The sequence below is a fragment of the Chroicocephalus ridibundus genome, chromosome 10, assembly GCF_963924245.1.
Source record: "Chroicocephalus ridibundus chromosome 10, bChrRid1.1, whole genome shotgun sequence".
In the NCBI taxonomy this organism is placed as follows: Eukaryota; Metazoa; Chordata; class Aves; order Charadriiformes; family Laridae; genus Chroicocephalus; species Chroicocephalus ridibundus.
In genome coordinates this window covers 19095120-19115452 of record NC_086293.1, presented here as the reverse complement: position 1 = coordinate 19115452, position 20333 = coordinate 19095120, and the positions used below count along the sequence as shown (strand labels likewise).

The window sequence follows — 20333 nt, the reverse complement described above, 5'->3', positions numbered from 1 at the left end:
CAAAATGTCCCTGTGGTAGAATTCATATTTTTAATGCCTGGTGCAATATTATTCCCAATTGTAATGCCTGCCAGCAAGAAGCTAATAAAAATGTGAAATACAGAATACTATTTGGTATTTTTTTTGTCTTCTAGAACTCTAATACTTAAAAAAAAACAACTCAAAACCAACCAACCAAAACCCCCCACCCCAAACCTGTTTTTTCTGTTCTGCAGAGTAGTTCAGATACTTTGCAAGGGCTTCATTCTCCTCCATTAACAACGTACTTTGTTCCTTTTTATCTTAATCAGTTGATTCAACTGTCCTCATTATAGAATAAGCTTGTGTTTTGAAAACTGCATTATGACTAACAGAAGGATGTCAAGTATTTGTACCGGCTAAAGGGATAGAGATGGAGGGAACACAGCCTAAATGCTTGTTTGTAGCCGCTGTGTAGCGTTATCTGGTTTGTCGGTGGTTTATCTAGTGACTTTACATAGATAATTTTAACTGTGGAGCGCTGTTTCTGATGATGTTCAAGTCAAGGCACTCAAGCTCTGTGGTTTTATTAAATTTTGATTAGCCATTTCTGCCATTTCAGCACTTTGTCAAAGTTAATAGAATTTCTGGATACGCTCTAACTTGAATGCTGGTGGGAGTAGGAGAGTTGATAGCCGGTTTGATGAATGAGTCGCGTTCTCCCGTGAAGTTCTTGTCGCAAGTGTTCCTCACCACATCTGCTTTGCTCTCTGGGCTGTGTGGACCACAGTTCCCTGGGCATGGAGCACGGCATCTGGATTTCTACAGTAGCTGCTGGTCTGGAAGGTGGGAGCTTTCCATCCCGTCTCTCACTCAGAAGGTCTCCCTCAGGGGTGTATTTGTTGTGTTTTGTCTCCCCCTTTTCATACACTGTAGGGGTTTTGACTTTTGTAATAAGAGGCAACAAGAGCTTTTTTCTCCCTTTAAGAGGGGAAAGAAAAACTGAACTGATGTAGCTCAGGAAAAGTGGTTGTTTCCTTCCTGCAACACGTGGTAAGAAATACCTGTGTTAACTGGCATTGAATTATAATTACAAGATGTTCTTTGCAACACTTCATTTACTAGCAAATTAATGACTGGCCTGGATCAGCCTGCCCTTCCCATAATTATGAAGTATAATAATTAGAGAAGCAATATTCCAAATAATACACTTTACTGGAGCCCAAGATTTATAGAAAGACAGTACGAGCAGCTCTGTTGATGGGGAAGTAAATTCTGCAGGCTGGAGTTGGCATCACTTTGTCTGAATCTTCATTAGGCAGGAATACTCCACCGCTGAGCGATTTAAGAGCTATTTTAACTGTCCAAACAGATGTACTTTCTAATATACTTCTTGATGTAAAAGAGCAAGCTGTTCCTAGAAATAAGGAGCGTAATTTCCCCTTCCTTGTGTTTTTCATTAAAGTGTTGGTTTTCTGTTTTTGATTTTTGGGGTGTGTTTGTGCTGTTTGGTTTTTTGTTTTTCATTTTTTTTTTTTTGAAGGTACCATACAGTTATAGCATGCTGAGGGGGAGCTCATAGTGTGGGGTTTTTGTGTGTTGTGGTTTTTTTTTTTTTTTTCCTTAATTGTCATATAGTGGATTTAGAAAAAGAATAGGAAAGCCAAATGGCATAGTTTGGATGGTATCAGGACGCTCCAGGTTAGACGACAGCAAACCCTAGGCTATTTCTGACTAGATTGCCTCGTAGCAGCGGGTACCCCTCAGCGCGGTTTGGCTTCTGTCTGATTAAAAGCAAATGGCTGGCTAAGAATCTTGTTTCATACTTGTTGCAACGGCAAGTAAGCAACTGATTATTAATTCTGATTAGTCATTACTGATGCTTAATAAATGTACTGCTGCACAAAGAACAGGAGGAGATGTGTGGCCTTCACTTAGATCACGGTCTTCATAATTTCGATAGCGTGTTGTGAAGAAGTGGCTTCAAATACTTCTCATAGGCTGGGCTTATCTGTTCAAAAAGAATGTGGAAGGGAATGAATGGTAATTAAGAAGGAGGAAAAGGCAATAATTTTTTTTATTAAGAATGATCTCTGAAACATAGCAAGCTACACTATTTAAAAAAAACCCAAACAAACCCAAACAGCCAGCTATTTCAGCTATGCAAGGGTCTCTTTCCCTAAAGTATGTGCTGTCCTTCATAACCAGTGCACAATACTTACCCCAAATGGAACAGCATACTGTTTAACTTCAAAAAAATATGCTTGAACTTGAATGTTTGCTGAAGGCAAATTTTGTGTTCAGCTGTAGAATTTCAAAGGGTTGCTGATTACCACGGTAAAAATCTCACTTAAGGCAAAATGAGTTTTCAAACAGAGCAATAGCTATTTGCATCGTGCAGAATTTCGCATTACTCCACAATATGTATGAATTCAGAAGTGAAAGTAAAGTGCTAAAGACCATGAAGGATGAAATTGCCTTGTTTAACATTTATACTCTTTCTGGTTAAACATACTATTAAAAAAAATTAAGTATCGCACTAGTAAAAGTACCAGTGTATGGAAAATACCTTGCAATTAGTGGCTCTTGCAGCCATCTAGTGTTGTTCTGTAATATGTAAACAGACTTTTGCTTTAGCTTATTTTATACAATGTTACCCCAGTGATATAAGTTTAAAAACCAAAAATACATGGGTGGCACATGACAGTCCAGCTCCTAGGTTGCTGCGCTGGGGGCTGTAATTCGTCGTTAGGTTAAATGTCTGAGCTAAGACTGCAGGCGGCATAATTGGAGTATCACAGGTCATTGTTCAGAGCGAGATACTGATAATTAAATGCTCTTATTCCCCTTGCTTTTACCTGTATTGCTTTTATTGACAGAAAAGCAAGCCATTTCTGCTCTGGCCAGAGCAGAAGCTGCCTGACTGTAACGCGGCATCCATACCTGCTTGTTGGTCGGTGACTTCCGCGCCCACTCGTAAAGCCGTTGGTAAACTTGTCCGTCGTAACAGCCAAGCGCAGAATTCAGGCTCTTATCTGTGAAGTCAAAAGCATCCACTAGCGGAACAGCATCCTTCCTACGGAGCAGATGAATGACATTCGTGTTACCGAAGCAGGTATTGCTTTGTAAGGGAGTAAAATAAGTCAAAAGTAAACTTGAAAGTCAGTTGCCCGAGTTCCTCAGTCTAAAATGCTTGTGCCAGTTTTTCCCCTTGCCTACACTGAGGGGAAAATCCTGCTTGTTTTGATTCCTCAGAGGCGTGTTCCACTAATGCCCTGAGTGATCTGTATTGTTGAATGGGTATTTGTAGGGTCTTGTAATCACCTGGGCTCTGTCCCTAATTCCCTAATTTAGAACTCAATCTCCTGTCAGGTTTTTTCTCAGCAGTCTGTGCCGGTTCTTGCTTTTGGCTTTCAGGATTTTTTTGTTTTGTTTTGTTTTGTTTTTTTTTTCTTCTGGTGTATGTATTTGTCTCACAAAATGTAATTGGATTGACGTGAAGTGCTTTGCTGATCTCCAGCTGCCATCTACTCTGAAGTATTTCTGTTACCTCATCATGGAGTGTCAAGGTCTTCTACTCTCCTTGTGTCTGTGAGAACAAAGCAGCCCTGAACCCCACCAAGGGCCCATCAGCCCAGGGGCCAATCTGACAGCAGTCACCTACAGATAGCAGAGGAGAGCGTAAGGGCAAGTACGCAACGATGGCACCTTCTAAGCGGGAGATGGTTTCTTTTTCCTTGTCCTCCCACTGTCCCGGGTGTAGGAAGTGGCGCCGTCTATGCCGCACCTCAGGTACAGGGATGCAAAGTGGTTTGCTCAGATGTTGGCATTTGCATCCACCGGTTCCTTTTTGGGGGAGGGCTGTTTGGGGGTTTAAAGGGAAAGGCTGGTTTTTTTTTTTTTTTTCTTTTACAGACTGGGAAGTGTTGATATCCTTTCTCCTAATTGTAAATAACTGACTTTAATTACCTAGGTAAATATCCACTCCATTCTTGAATCCTGTTAACGAGGCATGGGCTAACCTGGAGATGTCACAGTGAATTCCAGAGACGACAACATGTTAGGCTTTCGAAAATGTTGTGTTAAGCTTAGCGCTTAACTTGAATTCTGTCATCAGTTCTGAAAACGCTCACTGTTTGGCTCAGTCCTGTTCAGCTCGTGGTTATGGCACGTACTTGTTTCTCTCCAGGTGGCTTCAGTACAGTAGAATTTTACATACAGTAGTAGCTCACTTCTCTGCACTGTGAGTTAATCTGTTCTTAACAAACGGCACTGAGTAGTGGAAGATGAACCCCTTGTGGAAAAGCCTTTGTGAGCGTTGTGGTAAGTTAAAAAACCTTATCATATCTCAGAAGTCACGTAGTAAGTAATAAATGGTGCCGAGCAGATGCATCTGAACTAGCTGTAGGCAGGATTGTTTGGGTTCTGGTTGCAGCTCAGCCATGGCAACAGAGTGGGCTGTATTAGCTGCGGGTTAAGCAGATTTTGCAGCGTATGATCGGTTGCTGTGGCTGCCTCCTGTCAGTGCTGCTCTGACTACGTGTTTTCTTGCTTCTGCTCTACCGCAAATCGTAACTCCTGATTTATAATTTAAGATTTCATGTTACAGAACTTTAATTTCGAGATTGCAGAGGAGCTGGACACTTAGGTCTGTTTTGCTGTGAAAACGAGCTCTGTGTAGATGTTTCAATCAATTTCTAGTGCTGCCAGGCAATGAAAATAAAACCCGAGTGAGGTGAATTGACTTTGGAGATGTTGCCATAGGTACAGCAGCACCATTTTATATCTATCGCAAGGACAAACTGAATAGCTGTGTATCTGCACTCACGCTAGGGCAGCTCACCGAACGATAGCCAGGAGGTCCAGGTATGATGCTGTGACCATGTCCATTTGTGCTCCAGATATGTATCCGTCATGCATGAAGACTCCTGCGTTCGAGAAGATCCCGTGTAATGCAAAGAGGTCGCAAAGATGTTTCATAATCTTCTGGATGCCAGCCTTGCTCTCGAGTCTTTCCACAGTTTCTGCAAAGTTTTTCACAGTGATGTAGTGGCAGTGAGCCTGGAAAACAAACGCAATCAACAGTGAATGCACCTCAAAACACTTTTAGTAGGCCAAGTGACTCAAACATTCTCACAAAGAATACAAAACCTTTTCATTTCCCTGGCACTTTCCCAGTCTGTATTCTTTGTTTGCTGGTTGACCAGACCTTTTTGCATTCGTGTCGTACAGTGACAGCAGAGGAGAGAACTGGGGGTCAGTCAACACTGTGGTATTTGTAAACTCTAGAAATTATGGTAGTACTTACTCTAAATATTTTTGATGCACACCCCAAAGAGTTTGTGTGATGGAAACACACCGGAATGTGCTTGTGTTGACCCCTAGCAAGGGAGTCTTGTATATACATCAACAGGAGAAAACTTTTGTTGAAGACCTTGGGCTCATGGTAGGCTGGGCTCAGTGTCTATAGGGCTTCAGCTCTGAAAAGAGCCGTTGTCACAGAACAACAAAACCTACCTCTTGCTTTTGTGGTTTTGAGTAAAGTGATAATTTCTGGGTCAGACACCAGTAGAGTGTCTAACTGCCAAGTTGCAAAAACTCTGGCTGAGCTCCAGAGCAAATGAAGCAGGCTGACTCCACCTGTTTGTGGGGGTGACTCTTGTTATGCTGACATTACTGTGGTGGGTGGTGGTGGTGGTGGTATCTGCCCGGGTTCACTCCCCCACAGTACAGTTCTCCTCCCGGCTGCGTAAGCTCGGCACACCTGCAATGCAGCTCTTCTTGCCGGCACGGCCAAGCAGCGTGGAGGCCAGCGTGGACTGCAGAACCTGCCTGAGAAGCTGGGTGTCTACTCAAGCAATTAACCTGTGTGGAGTCTGCAGCAAAGCCGTACCCAGTGTCTGAGCTCCTCAGCTGAGAGCAGGCGTCAGTTCATGTAGCTGCTGTGCCAGTCGTGTGGGTGAGCCTTCAGGGAAGGTGTGGAACAAGAAGTAAATACAGCAGTGGCCCAAGAAGGCAGCAGGCTATCAAGGTTTAAAAGCTATGGGGAAAACTCCAGGGTTTTGGGTAACTCTTCCTCTTCCTGAAGTATCTAAGAAACTTTGGGGGCCCATATCCCATTTTCTGAAGTGTCTGGCAGCACAATCGCCACTGACAGTACCACAGCCAGCCCTCTGCATATGTTAGGCTCTTCAGAAAGAGTTTATTTCTGACTGGTCCTGTGTCTAGGTTCTCCTCCTCACTTCTCTGAAAGAGCCGGATTCCGGCTCCTCCTGTGACACCTGGTCTCCCCAGTTCTTCAGTCCAGAGTGGTGGGTGCAGGAGGGAACGTCTTGTTCAGGTTTGTGTGTGGGGAGTGTCAGTCAGAGCCTTTTCTTGAGATAACCTCAAATGGGAACGTTGTGCTTCAGTTTCATTCCACTAAAAATATGTTTACATTTAAGCAATTATAGGGAAAGTAATTTTTAAAAGTCACTTTGTTTATAGGAGCTCTCCTTTGTTTCTGAGGCAATTACAGAGTTTTTCCTGCTCATTTTCAAGCTTACAGCATTGAATACTTGCTGCTTCCACTGAGTCTATGTAATTGAAAATGGGAGGTGAGACAGCAGACGGGTGACCACAAAAAACGATACTGCTGAGATCAAGTCTCTGCTCCCTTGCTCGGTGAGTTCATGTTTTGAAGGATTATAACTGTGCTTACCAGTATGAGCGGACCAACGCTTCCGATGGTTTTGAAAGGATCTCGGCTGTTGCCGAGCAAGACTTTGACTCATCAAGGACTTCCTCTAATTGACTGACTGCAAGGGGGCTGGTCCCTACTATGAAATCCCCAAGATGGTATCAGCACAGTTGGCATGTGTAGGCTTCCTTTTTCCCTGTCAGGAGCTTCTTGCTAAGTCCATTTCAGTTTGGATTGGCTCTGGCTGAACGGTAGATTGCAGCAAGATGTTTTTCATTAAAAATTGAGTGAAGTTAAAATAAGCTGCGGATCTGTTTCAAAATCTTCCTTTCCTCAGTGAAGGAAGGAAGGAAGGAAGACCTTCACCATAATTGTAGAGGAATCGCAGTTAATTGCATATTAAAAAAAGAATTTCGTTTTTTTGACCTACTGAAGTATCAGTGGTTTTGATTTTCATTTAAGTTTAGGGCTTTCCACCCCTCTTGCTTTCTTTTCTGCTTAGTTCTGTACCAACTGACCCCTGTTGTGGAGAGCAAATGCTGCTGTCCCGATCCTACTTGAGCCGAGGGAGTGCTGCTTGCCTGCCTAATCCGTGTGAACTGGGAGTTGGTGGTTTTGAATCTCTTATAAATTTGACTTTGATTTGACTTTTCTTTCAGTAGTAATTAACATTGCACTTATCGCTGCTTTTCATTGTTTTCCCTGCAGTTATCTTTCCTCGCGAGAGCGGCAGATGTAAGAAATACCAGGCACGTTTCGCCCTTGCTGTGACTCCACCAGCTTTCAGTAGGGTGGCTGTGGGGAGACTTTCCTCTGGGAGACAGAAACGCTGGATTCTTGTAAAAAGATGGGTGTTAGCTGGAGGGTTCTTTTTGCAGGATACGGGAGGTCTGATTCTGCTAGTAGTGGAGAATACTAGCTCAGCATAACCGAGAATGTTGGTTTTTTCCCCCCTCCCCTCCCTTTCATTTCTACTCCCTGTAATCTTTTTCTACGTGGCCTATTCAGATGACAAATTCTTCAGATCAGGAATTGCTTCTTACTACAATTTTTCCACCGTGCAGACCACAGTGGTGCCCTGGTCTTTGTGGTGTCCCTCAGATGCTAACGCAAAACACTAAACAGCGCTGAGATGTTAAGCTATTTGTGTCGCTTCTGTTGCATGTGGTATCATAAAGAGAAACGTCAAATAAGCGGCTAAATTTTGCTAACCTTCGCAGCCTGCGCCAGCTGCACTGTGCACCGGTTCCACGCATCGTGCTTTTTGACTCCAGACTGAATCAAGTCCTGCAGTTTCGCTGCTGTGCTGCTTATGAGTCTGGAAAATTGAAAAAGCATATTGTGTATGAGTATAGCAGCCCACGTGCCCTCATCCCATACTCAGACTCGTGTGCGATCGTATGGCAAAATGGCATTTCTGACATTTGAAGTTATCTACGCTCAGTATGAGCGAAGGTAGATTATGCAAAATCTAAGTACAAATTGGGAGAAGCACCCGGACCGCCCCGGTACTGAAGGATTTCTGCCTTCTCAGCTTCCAGGGTAGTTTACCAGGGGATCTGCTAAGTTTCCTTGGGTTGTGCGTGTGTAAGGAGAGTTTGCAAAACAAAATAAAGCAGTGATAATATTGGACAGATGTTACATTTATGTTTCTACTTTTCTACACAGGGATCCAAATCCTGCTCCCGTTGACACCGAAGCTTTCGGAAGAATGGGTTCGTCTCTACACTGATTTGAATGACAGCAGGGTCGTCTCTACCTGTTTTTCAGAGATGACACCCATATGACCTGTAAAAGCGCACGTAGTACTAATGAGACCGCTCATGACCTCATTTTTATTTGTGTTGAGTGGTTGAATGTATAGTTAGAAGGCTACAGGCAGAACGAGAGGCTCTGTGTTTGCTGTGGTGTTAATTCAAAACAAACATCAGTTTCACAGGTATGTGAAATTTTAACTTTCTCTAGAGAATTGCACGGGGTCCAGTTGCCTAAAGCTTTTACCGGATGGCAACTCAGTGACGTGGTCTGGGATTTACTTAAATGGTGCCATCCGCTCGGTATGGAATCAACCCTATGTAATATAGTAGGTAGCACGTGGCTTAAAAACTTCTGATGATTTGAATGTGAAAGCTTCTTATTGACCATTTGATATGGTTGTTAATCCCGTGTGAGTCTTCCTTTTCTCTTTCAGGAGCAGATGGTCTCAATTCTTGTGTAACTTATGTTATTTTGCCTCCCTTTAAAGCAAGGAAGAAGCTGAGCTCTTAACACATTTCTGATGCCAAAGAGAGAAAGCCCGTCTCCCGTCCTCCGTACTGACCTGACTGCCATGTGTTGATAGGCCTCAGTGTAAATATCTGGACTGAGAAAATCCAACTTGTTCTTGGCTGGACACTTCCTGGGTTTCACTGCAGCCAGATAAGTGACAGATGGTGGAACGGACTGGCCAGTGCTGGCTGCCATGAAGGACTTAACCAGGAACCTGGGGAGAGGGTAACAGTAAGAGCAGGGTATGGTTGTGATCCCCACACAGCAAACGGCCGTGTAAAAAGTAAAGCAGGCTCGGGTGAGGAGCAGCAATGTGTGACCTGTCCCATCAGTGGCCCAGAATGGACTTGAACAAGTAATGACCTTTTTGGTTTGCATGTTATTCGCTGTAACCTGATCTGTGATGGGTCTCAGGGGTAGCCTGTCTGCTGTATTTAATGCTACAGCAATCTGTAGTGATGAATTTTTCAGAAGAAACTTGCTGTGGCTGTTAGCAGTCTCAGCAGCATGGTGATGAGAGACATTATCAACTTTGCAGCCCGAGTCGTAATGCTCTGGGAGCCTTGCTGGTGGTTTGGTCTTACCCTCTGGTTCCCAGCACGCAGTCACATTATGGTAACAAATGTGAGACCCTTTCTTAGAGCTGAACGGGTGTCCAAGGAGCATTCCCCACTCCCTCTTTTTTTTGGCACTCCTGCTGTGACCTAGGCTGATCGGGTCTGGAAGCAAAAAGTTACAGCATTTCTCTTGACCTTGCTATCGGCCTTGCAGAAGGAGTCGGTAATGAGCGCAGAAGTGTCTGCGTGCGAGCACACAGCTACGTGGCAGCACCTCCGTCCCTGGGAAGTGTACTGGTTTTCTCCTTCTAGTAAAAACGCGCGTTATTAAAAGTTCAAACAGCTGTGGTTTCCTTCCCCCGTATTTCATCTACTCTGGGTAATCATCGGTCTGTGTGTTCGGAGGAAAGTGGTGTTCTTGGAGCATGACTCATCCGCTTTCAGCATCCAACAACTTTGCCTTCTCTGAATCAACCTCACTACCGATATTGTGTTACATCGGGCGCTTCAAATATAATCCGTAAAACTTGTATAGCAATGCTTTTGCTGCGCTACGAGACAAAGAGGAAAATGAGGTTATGCAGAACAGCACCTGCATACGTCCCCAAACCAAAAATAGAAGAGATAATCCGATTCCCACACACCTCCATGCCTGTTAGACGGAAGACATGAATAGTTTATGTCCTGAGCTGTATTTTTAGAAGGTGCTGTGAGAAAGGAGTAGCTGGTTTTACTGGTTTTGGAGAAGAAGTGGTAGAGGTTGAATAAATGAGGGGACAGGCTTTTAGATGAGCAGATTTGCATTGTTACCTGGCAGTCTGCAGGAGCAAAATGGTGTTTTCCCCTTCATAAATACAAGAGGCGATTATTTTAGTGTACAAGGAAGGGAGTCCGCTCAGCAAGGAATAACCGTGTCCCCCGCATGCCCGGAGGCAGATCTCCACTCCTGAAGTGCAATACTGAGTAACCGTGGCTTTAAAGCCTGAAGAAAGTGCATGGAGCTGTTTAAAAATAAATACATAAAAAAAAAACCAAAACGGTAAAGGCTTAATGGTGAAAGTGTTCTAAAGCAATCCTCAGAATAAGTTCCCTTTTTGAATTTTGTGCAATTCCTGCGTGTGAAATCCCTGCCAGATCCTCCCTTCTATCCTGGAGTAGCCCCCAGCTCCCTCAACCTGGCCTTCGGTTTGTGCCTGGGACGCTGCACCCCCGGGTGCTGGGCACATTGTGGTCAGTTTATGCATTTTTGGGTTTCTCTCAACCAGCCGTGGCTTTGGCCGCCCTCGTTCAGAGTGTGCTTTCATTTCAGGCTTCCAATTGCAAAATCTTTGTTCTATCTAAAAAGTCACATTTTTGGTTTTGGCTCAGAAGTGAATATTTGCATGTGCATTTGTAGGTGAAGTTGTGAAATAACGTTCTGTGCCACCAGCTACTCGGAACGAGGTTTTTATCAAACGGACATGCTTTTCAAGGACTATTCACTCTGCAATAGTTCCCAAAATGAAAAATTGGGGGCGGTGAGGGGAAAGGCTGTTGTTGACTGGTTGTGGACCTGGGACGCGCCGTTTGGTCTCTTAGCGCTTCCTCTTTTCCCAGTTATCCAATGGTGAGGGGAACGCTGGGCCAGTTGGCTAAAATATTTTGATATTTAGGGATGAGAAGTGCTGTATGAGCTCATCCCGCGGCAGCTCACCTCTGGCAACGTGTCAAAGTTCTTCCTCTGGATCTCTCTGTACCCCCTGTCGAACATCTCCTGCAGGTAGTCGTCGATGAAATGGAAGGCGTAGGCTGCTGCCAGCTGGGGCAGCAGTTTCTCTTGCTGGGTCTGGTAGTCAAGGATTTTTGCTTCTTGTTCCCTGTTGGAAGACAGGTAATGAAGTAGGGCAAGTGCGGACACAGGCATAGCTGCTGTTAAATTTACCTATGGCATGATGAAAAATGGCATTTTTCATTACCAAGAGGCGGTACGTGAACGGGACCGAGCTGATGTCGTGGCAGCAAACCTGCCCAGCGTGCTAAGCTGATAGAGAAACAAGCCCAACTAGGAAAAAAAGTAATTTTTCTGCTGCTTTGGTGAACCAGCCTAACAGAGTAGAAAAGGCTCAGTACAGAGGCGGAACAGGGACCGCGGGGGAGGACGAGGACGAAGCCTTCAAGGATAGCAAGCCGTTAGGTGTTAGAGGGGAGGCGGTGGCACTGCACCCTGAAAAACTTTGGCTTTTCAAAGTGCATCTTTGTGGCCCTGGGTGCAGATAAGTTTATCTGAAAATATTGGAGTCTAAATTATTTTAAGCTTTCTGAGCTTTTTTTTTTTTTTTGGATGTTCTTTACCGCTTTTGCTGTGGTTAGTACACTGAGGACTTCAAATGATGGAATTGGTTATTGCAATAGTCCGGCGTGCTGTGCTCTTGTGTTTGGTTTGTGTTTGAACCAAACCACCTTCTCATGAGGATCTTCTTGCTGTTGAAAGGCGATTTTAAGTGGAAATTTTTGAAATCCATTCAAATGAAAATATCTATTTAAAAATTACAGGGATTCTTACCAGACTAATAAAATTCAGCGTTGTAAAGTGTGGATATTGGAATTGTGGATGTTGGAAGGTATTTTAATGTCGCGCCCACTAGCAGGATGCTGTGGAATAAGAATTCAGCGACTTGTCCTCTTTGTCTGGGTTCTGCTCAGTTATGGGGTTACACAGGAAGGCCCGTTATAAGAAAAATAAATTGCCTGTGTGAACTGCTGAGCTATTCAAACTATGAAGCTTATCTCAGAAAGAACTGTAAACATTCTCTTGTACTTTGGCTGGAGCTCGTTAATGTAAATAATGGGGAAGCATGTTTGTAATATGTTTGTAACCTGGGCGCAGGAAAGAAGCCAGTGATGCGCTGAAAGATAAGATGAAAAGTTAGAAATACGACCGGTGAGGGGCAACACGGTGTATGGTCCCCTTCCCACCACTGCAGACTTGCGTGGCATTACCCAGGCTTTAACTTGGACTGCCGGCGAACCGCCGAGTATCGGATGGCGATGGTGCAAGCTTTCATTAAAGGTGTTACAGCTTCGCCTGAAATGAGGGAAATGCGCACTGAAGTCATTGTGAAATAATTGATCTTCTGTGACCCCCGTCTTACATAGGTGCCATCTGGTTGAACCTAGAGAAGAGAGAGGATGTTAGATGCCACCTTCGTCCATACTTCAGTACTAGAATGGTTGTGCAATCTCTACGTGTAGAATAAAACAGACGTCAAAATCCTTCACTGAACGCAAAACTAAGTATTTTTATGTTTGATGGATAAAACACCTCCATTTGAAGAGACGAACTCTTACTGCTTCTGGCTCAGGTGGGTTCTGCCTGCCCCGTGATCCCCAACCTCTGAACGTGGAATTCCTGTCACCGAGTTTCATTTAGGGTTCAGGTAACTTCTGCCCTTGATAAAATCACGAAGACTTGCAGACGCCTCAAAGGAAGATTTTTGTCCTAAATTTAGGCAGGTCCCTGTTGTCTCTCTGTCTGTGCGATGACAGTCTGACGGGTGAGTCTGTGATGTGACTCCGTACGTACCTCGCAAAACTTGTTCAGCATGTTCTCCCTGGGGACACGCACGTTCTGCAGCATGAGGAACCCGTTGTCGATGTGCTCAAAATTCATTTTGGGGCCGATGTCTCCTGCAATTATGCCTGCAGCGGGAGAAAACGTAGCCTGCTTACTTCCACTTGAACCTTTTTCTCCCCATTTTTTGTCAGGCTGGGGATGTCAAAGGAAGGGCACGTTCAGCTCTGCTTCTTCCCCAGCGTGGGTGATCTTGCCTGAGGGGATGAAACAGGCATTCGAATGCCTTGTGGTAGTTTGTTTCAGTGATCCATCTGTTACCCGCGTTTGCCTGGGTCAGAACTGAGTTGTCAATGCAGAGGGGGTCAGAGCAGCCCGGGCTTCTGGGTAAGAAGGCGGCTTGGTCTGGATGTGCCTGAGGGTACGTTAAATCTTCCTTTAGATAAAAAGGTTGGGGTTAATGATAACTATGCCTTGTGTATCTGTCTTGGTTTGGTTTTGGCAATTACAACTCTCTCCCTGGGCCCAATGTTTTAGAATACATTGAAGTGTAAAATAGGCAGAGCACTTGCACGAGTGCTGGGATGTCCGGGGTCGCTTACCTGGGCAGAGTGAATGGTCCTGAAGGCTGCGTATCTGCACGATGAAGGGATGTATGCCGTAGCACTTCCCGTGGACGTACAGCTGGGCAAAGACCACTGTGTGGGTTGCTGACCTTCCCACTGCAAGAAGAAAAACAGCCCCCTTCCCTTAAGACAAGGTACATCACAAACACTTCCACTGTTAACAGCAGGCAGTGGTAATTGTGTGTTTGGTCTGTGGGTCAGCGTAGGTGTGATCCACAGATGCTGGATATTGCCTAAATCTGTGCTCTGAGCCTGCTCTTGGCTCTCAGAAGTTGCATCATCCTTCTACCTCTGTGGCTGCCCGTGAGGCTTGGATAAACAGTTTGCATCAGCAGATGGGAAAAAGTAAGTAGTTAAAGTTCATGGAGTGCTGAGAGAGTGGGCAGTTCCGTGGCTGGCAGAGTAACTCCAGTGATTTTCTGTGAAATACCTTCCTGAAGGGAACCATGAATTTCACGCTTGAATCTTTTATGCGGATCCTTTATGCTGATGACCTCCCTGCAGGTTTTGGTCATCTGAGTATTATTTACAAAGAAGAGAAGATTGATTCCTGCAGAGGCAGGAGTTTCCCTGAGTGAAGTTCTCCAGCCCTGCCACCCAAGGGCTTTTGACAGATGATGGTGGCTCCCTTCTGGCCTTTGAACTTGTACAAAACCCTTTGGTCTCTTATTTGCCTCTTGATGTGTCCATCTCTTACTGAAGTCCTCTGCTAGCTCCTGGGCCCTCAAACACAGAGCTTGAGCAGGGCAGACTGAGTAACTGAAGGAGCCAAATTAGGAAAACCAAAATATTTTTTGTGGTACTTACTGTCTCCAGGCCACCACTTCATGGCAGAAATCTTTGGTGTGTTCAGTATAAACTCCTGTGTAGTGACATCAAAGACTGCTGTTGTTTCCAAACCCTGAAGATAAGTTCCTTTAAAAATAAATAAATAAATAAATAAAATCTATCTATCCTGGTGTATCACAAAGATGGAGAGAGTGGAGGATCCCTCCTGGAGGATCCAGGAGGATCCCTGGAGGCTGGTGTGGGTATTACCAGGGTTTTGTGGAACCACAGGACCATGCTCCCAGTGACCCCACACCATCTCCTTCAAAGATCTCTTGAGCCACGTGGTACTCGGGCAAGCTGCCTTGTTCATGGTGACAGCCGCCAACTCAGGCAAGCTGCCTGGCTCATCCCCTCCACCGATGGTGGCTGCCTGCTGTCTAACCACGAGCTTTCACCCTCGCTTGTTATTTTTTTCCACATGAGCAAAACCAAAGCCAGCACATCTCCAGCTTGCAGAGGAATGCTGAGGACATCAACCTCTAACGCACAGGTGGCATTTTTCCTCCCGGCCACCCCTGTCCCAGTGAAGCGCGGACAGCTTGAACTCCAATGCCCCTGAGAATCTGGACCAGAGTCTCTCGTCCTACGGAAACACTGCGTTTTCTTTGCAGCCTTACCGTGCCCCAGTTCGGTCTGGGCATAGCTTCCAATGAGCTGATACTGGGAGGCGGGGGGAATCCACTTGGTAATCTGTTCGTCGGAGCCCAGCACCGAAATACTTCTCATGAAGATGCGGTGAAGGAGAAACGCGATGTCTCCTGCCACTGCCCTGCGGAGAAGGCACAAGGGGTATTTTTACATGGATGAAGTTCCAGGGATGTGATGAATGAGCCAGTGACACTGTGGCGGTCACCAGACAGTACCACCTGCTGCCTTTCGATTTCTGCGTTGTCATACCCGACCCAACGCCCAGCATCGACACAGTATGGGCTCTTCCAAGCTGCTTTTATTCCTTCTTTCATAACATAGTTTGCTTAAGTGTTGCTAGCTCATTATTTCACTTGCTTGTGGAGGAATTATCTGTTCTGAGTAGCAGATGCTGAGCTCCTAAAAACATAGCCCAGCTCCAAAGCTCCTGGAGCTCTGATAGCTTGTGAGCCCTTCGTATCTTTATTTCCCTTCATAGTTGTTTTATTTTTTTCCTGATTATTTAAGTCACATTTTAAGGCTGAGCTAAAAAAAACCCAAAACCCTACCACCCTACCCTAAACCCCCCAAACTCTGGCAATTCAGGTGTGGGGCACATTAGACTTAATTACGTATGTAGGCATCTGAGACCTGGATTTCCTGGGCCTTCGCATTCTGGGGAAATACCTGGGTACGTTGGGTTTGTTGCTGTACTATTCCCTGGCTGTTTGCTGTCAGTCACTGCCGGCGAACAATACCGGGGTGCATGGAGGTTTGGCATCACTCGAGAGGTTTTTTCCTTAGGGAAAAATTCAAATACATCCTTGTAACCTGGTTTATTGTCTGGTCAGGTTCTTTGCCATCACCAGTTGACAGGGCTGCATACATCCCCAAAAGCGCTATTCCAGAAGCTGTGTGTAGGAACTTGGGTACGCTGCTTTCCGTGGTGCAAATCAGAAACTCATTTGTTTTAAGTTGGGTGGGGTTTTTTTTGTGTGTGTGTGTGTGTGTGTGTGTGTGTTTGTGCGAGAAATCGTAAGAAAATACGAGGAGTATGGTCCCTCTTCCTGAGATTCCTCAGACTATGGTTGAATCCCCTCACAGATACAAGTACATGTTCTCTCTCACTTAAAAATAAGTGGCCGTGCTGTTCCCGGTAGCTAGGCCTGGCTGTTAGCACGTTGCTTTGCTGCAGTGCTCTAGAGAGCATCTCATTCCAGATAGTTACCTTTCATTTCTAACAAACGACTGCGCCCTTTCTTTTATACGTGCCCTGAGAGACAATCGGTCGTGCTGAAACAGTGTGTGTGTGTGAATATGAACAAAAAAGCTAAGGGGAAATTGCTTTGATTAACAGAGAAAGATGTAACGAACCCTTGGCAGCCCATACAGAAGTAACGTTACTTTATCTGTGATTTTAAAAAGCTGGCTTTTAAATGCGTGCAAGTGATTCTGCAGCGGGAGGCACCAGGACTTGGTCAGTGAGCGCCTGGTGCTCCCCTGGGGTTTCCGCAGGCAGAGCTGCGCTGCCAGGCGCTGCGCGGGCTGGCCCCCACGGAGCCCGTGGCGACGGGGGCCGGATAAACGCAACCCCAGGTGGGAGAGGCGTTGAGTTTTGCCAGGTTTTTAAAATCTGCTAGGATCTTTTTTTTTTTTTTTTTTTTTTTTTTTTTTTACTTCCGAGGGAGGAGTGCAGAGCTGCTTTTGATTGGGAATATAATGATCGGGTCCAAGAGCTCTCGATGGGAGGTTTCCCCCTTTAGCCGGCCCACCCGCTGTAGGTGGCGAAGAGCTTGGTGTAAAAAAAAAAACTATAATCTTTCATATGATGAAATATTGGAAAGTGACTTTGAGCGTCAGCGGTGATTTGTAAGGTGCAGCCGTTGCCTTTTTGAATGATGCTTTTGAACTTGCACCTTCTTGCTGGGCACGTAGCCCTCAAAACGGACAGTGTGCACTGGGCACTTTTATTTAGCAAAGGGGGGAAAGAAGGAGGCGCAAGCAATTAAAATGTGGAGCTCAACCCCATGCAAAGTGTTAAGTTTTTTTTTAAGGAAAGGATTGTGAAAAATATTTTATTCCCGTCCTACAAATGAAGTTGGATTTTTTTCTTTCTTTCTTTCTTTTTTTTTTTTTTTTAAATACAATATGGGTTTTCTAGATAGAGAAAATTTATCTGGAAGTCAGTAACATAACTGAAACAGCACCATCCCATTATACGTTTAAAAATGCATAGGAGCAGCGTGCGAGCTGTAGCACAGGTAAGGCGTTTGCTGAAGTGGAAATACCACGTTGGGGACGCGAAGTGCTGTGATCTATCACGCTGTACCCCTGTGCTGCTCTTTGAGAAGTTCCCTGCCGTGTATCATCATTTTCCCTTTTCCCGAGCATGCTGCTAAAGTAAAAACTTGCAGCGTGTTTATATCAAAACCTTATCTGTCAACTGTTGGCCTCTCCCAGCCTTTGCTAAAGCCGTTTCTTGTTGGCGTACAAATCTTTTAACAAAAAAAATTAGTCATACAGTTAAAAAATAAAATAAAAATCACCTGTAGATGTACTTAGATTCAGGTCCGTCCTGACTCCATCCCATCTCGTGCATCTTTTTCTGGAGGTGAACAGCCTTTCTGACTGCTGCTTCGTACCTCTCATTCTGGCTCTGGAAATACTGATTTTCTCTGCTGAACACAGGGTCGCGTTCGATAGCTTCGACTGCAAAGCAACATGGAAGAGTCGGTTCCCCTGGGGCTGGGCAGGAGCGGGCAGGGCTGGGGTCGTGGGTACCGATGCTGTGACTTTTTAGGGTGACTGCGGGCAGGTCTTATCTTGCCAGGGCTGGCTCTGGGGGCTGTCGTGCCCAACGCTGAGAGGCGGTGGAAGGAGGAGAGGAGGGGAAGCGAGTGACCTGCAGGGTAAGGCACCGTCCCTGGTCGGGGCGTTGGAGGGGACTTTGTGCCTCAGACAGAAAGTGCCATGGGCCCCTCTGTCTCTAATTGCCATTCCCGTGCCGTGTTGCTGCTGTGATGGCAGCGAGAGCCGCGGTTAGCCGGGTTTTGCCCGGAGGGTGGCTAACGGCCGGAGATGCCGGGTGTCCCACTCGGCAGCCATGCTTCAATTTGGGATTTTATCAGCCCATTGCAGTGTTGCAAAGCGACTCTTGGCCGTGCTCTTTCTGTGTCAGCCTGAACACTCCCGCTGCTCCCTTTTTGCCTTGAAACCCTTGAGTCCCTTCACGTTTCAGGGTGTACCGAGCTCCAGTTGCACGTGAAGCGTGCAATCCCAGTGGCCTGTGCCGTTTTCGTTTGGTAGGTATATCGCATGGGGGTTCTTACAGGGACAAAAAGCTTTTCTGTTTTTGTTTCCCTCTGTTCCTTCTGAGCTCACAGTCATTTTTCGGCACGCCCATCACAAGTGAGGGCAGCTCAGCCTGGCGGAGACAACCCACAGGAGGAATTCCCCACCTGGATGAGCCTGATGTGCCGGGGAGGTGCGGGGGGGTTTGGCCGGGGTTCCTGCAGCCCTGCGCAGCGGCGCTAGCCCCCGCCCGCATCCCCCTCGAACAGAGATGCCCTCCCGTGTCACCCTCAGCCCTTGTATTCCAGTTTAACCAGTCTTGCCAGAGGTGCAGGGAGGGGGAAAAGCTTCAGACCGCGGGAGTGGCTGCGGAGGAGTCGTGTTGATTTACACTTAGCAGGCGCTCCACGGTCACGCTTTTTTTTTAAGAGAGGGGGTGATCAGGCAATACCTGGGAGCACAAACCCCACCATGCCAAGGAGGAGCGGAAGCAGCGGGCATGAAGCCATGCCCTGTACCAGCCCGCGGCCCTCGGGGGGCTCACTCACCCACCGCCCTCCGCAGCCGAGTCTGCTCCGCGCCGCCGTCCAGCCAGGCCGTGAGTTTTTCCACGCTGAAGGAGGCCGTTTGCCTCTCGTTGGCCAGGTCGGGATTCACGCCGCCGGGCGCCGAGCCCTGCGAGTACTTGCCGGTCTCCAGCAGAGCCATCCTGGAGGCTGAGCTGCTCCGGGGAGGGACGGGGCTCCTCAGGCGCTGGCACCCCTGCAGCGGGTGGCGGACGAAGGCGCGGGGAGCAGCGAGGAGCGGTTTCGGTGGGTTGGCCAAGGTGTTATACCCGCGCAGGCAGCCCGGGGCACGGCTCCTTGCGCTGCCAGCACGGCTATTGCAGGGCACCGCGCTCAGTGAAGTAGGCGTAGGAGTGAACTTTGTACACAAATAGGCACGTTTCCATGTTAGTTTAACAAAAAAAAAAACACAAAACAAACCCAAAACCAAACAAACAGGGGTTGCATGAATATTGAGGCACTGTCTTGTCCTCCTTGCAATGATATGGGCAATGAAAATTTAGGGCACTTTTAAAAGCTCAGCATGCAGGCTTTATGATTTTATTTTTATTTTTAAACATAAAATCTTTTTCTTTCACCAGGCTGTCCCCAGTGTTTTATGAGACGTTGCTGCCGGACTATCTCACAACTCTGTGTTAACGTTTAAGGGAGTTTCTGGCCCTGGCCCGTTCCCCCTCCCCACACTGGGTGCTGCCACTGCTGACTAGCCCAGGGGCTAGGAGCCTCCCGGACCTGTGGTTGCAGGCGCTGGCGGCTCTGCCCACGCTGCCTCCGTCCTGCTTCCCACCGGGCTCGGCTTTACACTAACTCCTAACCTTGTAATTCCCCTGTTAGCAGGAATGCTGATAAAAAAGTGTGATGGCGGGGGTGGGGTGTGCGGGGGGGGGGCTGTAGATTTTTCCCCTCGCCTTCCTAAACTATTTTTAATGTTATAAAAATTTAAAGCTCTGGAAGACTTGCAAAGATGTTTTTAATTCCCACTTTTCTGCTATTCAGCCCTTTAATTCAAGGCGTCTCAGGGGGGAGAAAAGGCTCAAAGCAGCCTGCTGAGTACACAAAACTGGACAAATAACCCAGACCTGCCCTTGAGCCGTCCCGGGAAGCGCTGGGCTGGCCGCTGGAGCTCCGGCACGGCTCAGCCGCCGGCTCCCTCTCCCGTGAGGCCGCGTAAGAAAAATCCATGTCTGCCTCCGCTACGTTCAAACCAAACCCCCACGTACCTCGTCCCTCGCGTCCTTTGGGGAGCCGTCTGCCTGCTGCCCACCTGCCCGGGCCACGCTCCCGGCGTCCCCGCGGCCGGGACCTTGTCCCCGTGGCTGAGGGAGCTCGAGGCGACCGTGGGCGCTTCTGCGTGTGCGCGGCGGCGAGACGGAGCTGACC

The 20333-nt window shown here is 46.7% G+C and overlaps 1 protein-coding gene across 1 annotated transcript; it reads right to left on the bottom strand.

Annotated features, from left to right (window-relative positions):
* Positions 1 to 529: 529 nt before the first annotated feature.
* Positions 530 to 20333, bottom strand: ACOX2 (acyl-CoA oxidase 2). The gene is made up of 15 exons (XM_063348245.1): positions 20174 to 20333; positions 18936 to 19311; positions 17643 to 17805; positions 15087 to 15238; positions 14446 to 14553; positions 13615 to 13734; positions 13025 to 13140; positions 12442 to 12614; positions 11156 to 11318; positions 10273 to 10463; positions 8958 to 9119; positions 7850 to 7955; positions 4802 to 5019; positions 2902 to 3034; positions 530 to 1969 (listed from the first exon to the last, which is right to left on the bottom strand). Exons 2-15 carry the CDS (start codon positions 19093 to 19095, stop codon positions 1907 to 1909), a joined length of 2028 nt encoding a protein of 675 aa, XP_063204315.1. The 5' UTR covers positions 19096 to 19311; positions 20174 to 20333; the 3' UTR covers positions 530 to 1906.

Coding starts and splice junctions, on each gene's coding strand:
- ACOX2 (XM_063348245.1), bottom strand. CDS start 19,095: ATGGCTCTGCTGGAGACCGGCAAGTACTCGCAGGGCTCGGCGCCCGGC. Junction 7,956..8,957: donor TATCAACACATGGCAGTCAG/GTCAGTACGGAG, acceptor TCAATTTTCCAG/ACTCATAAGCAGCACAGCAG. Junction 1,970..2,901: donor AGTCACCGACCAACAAGCAG/GTATGGATGCCG, acceptor CTTTTTGAACAG/ATAAGCCCAGCCTATGAGAA.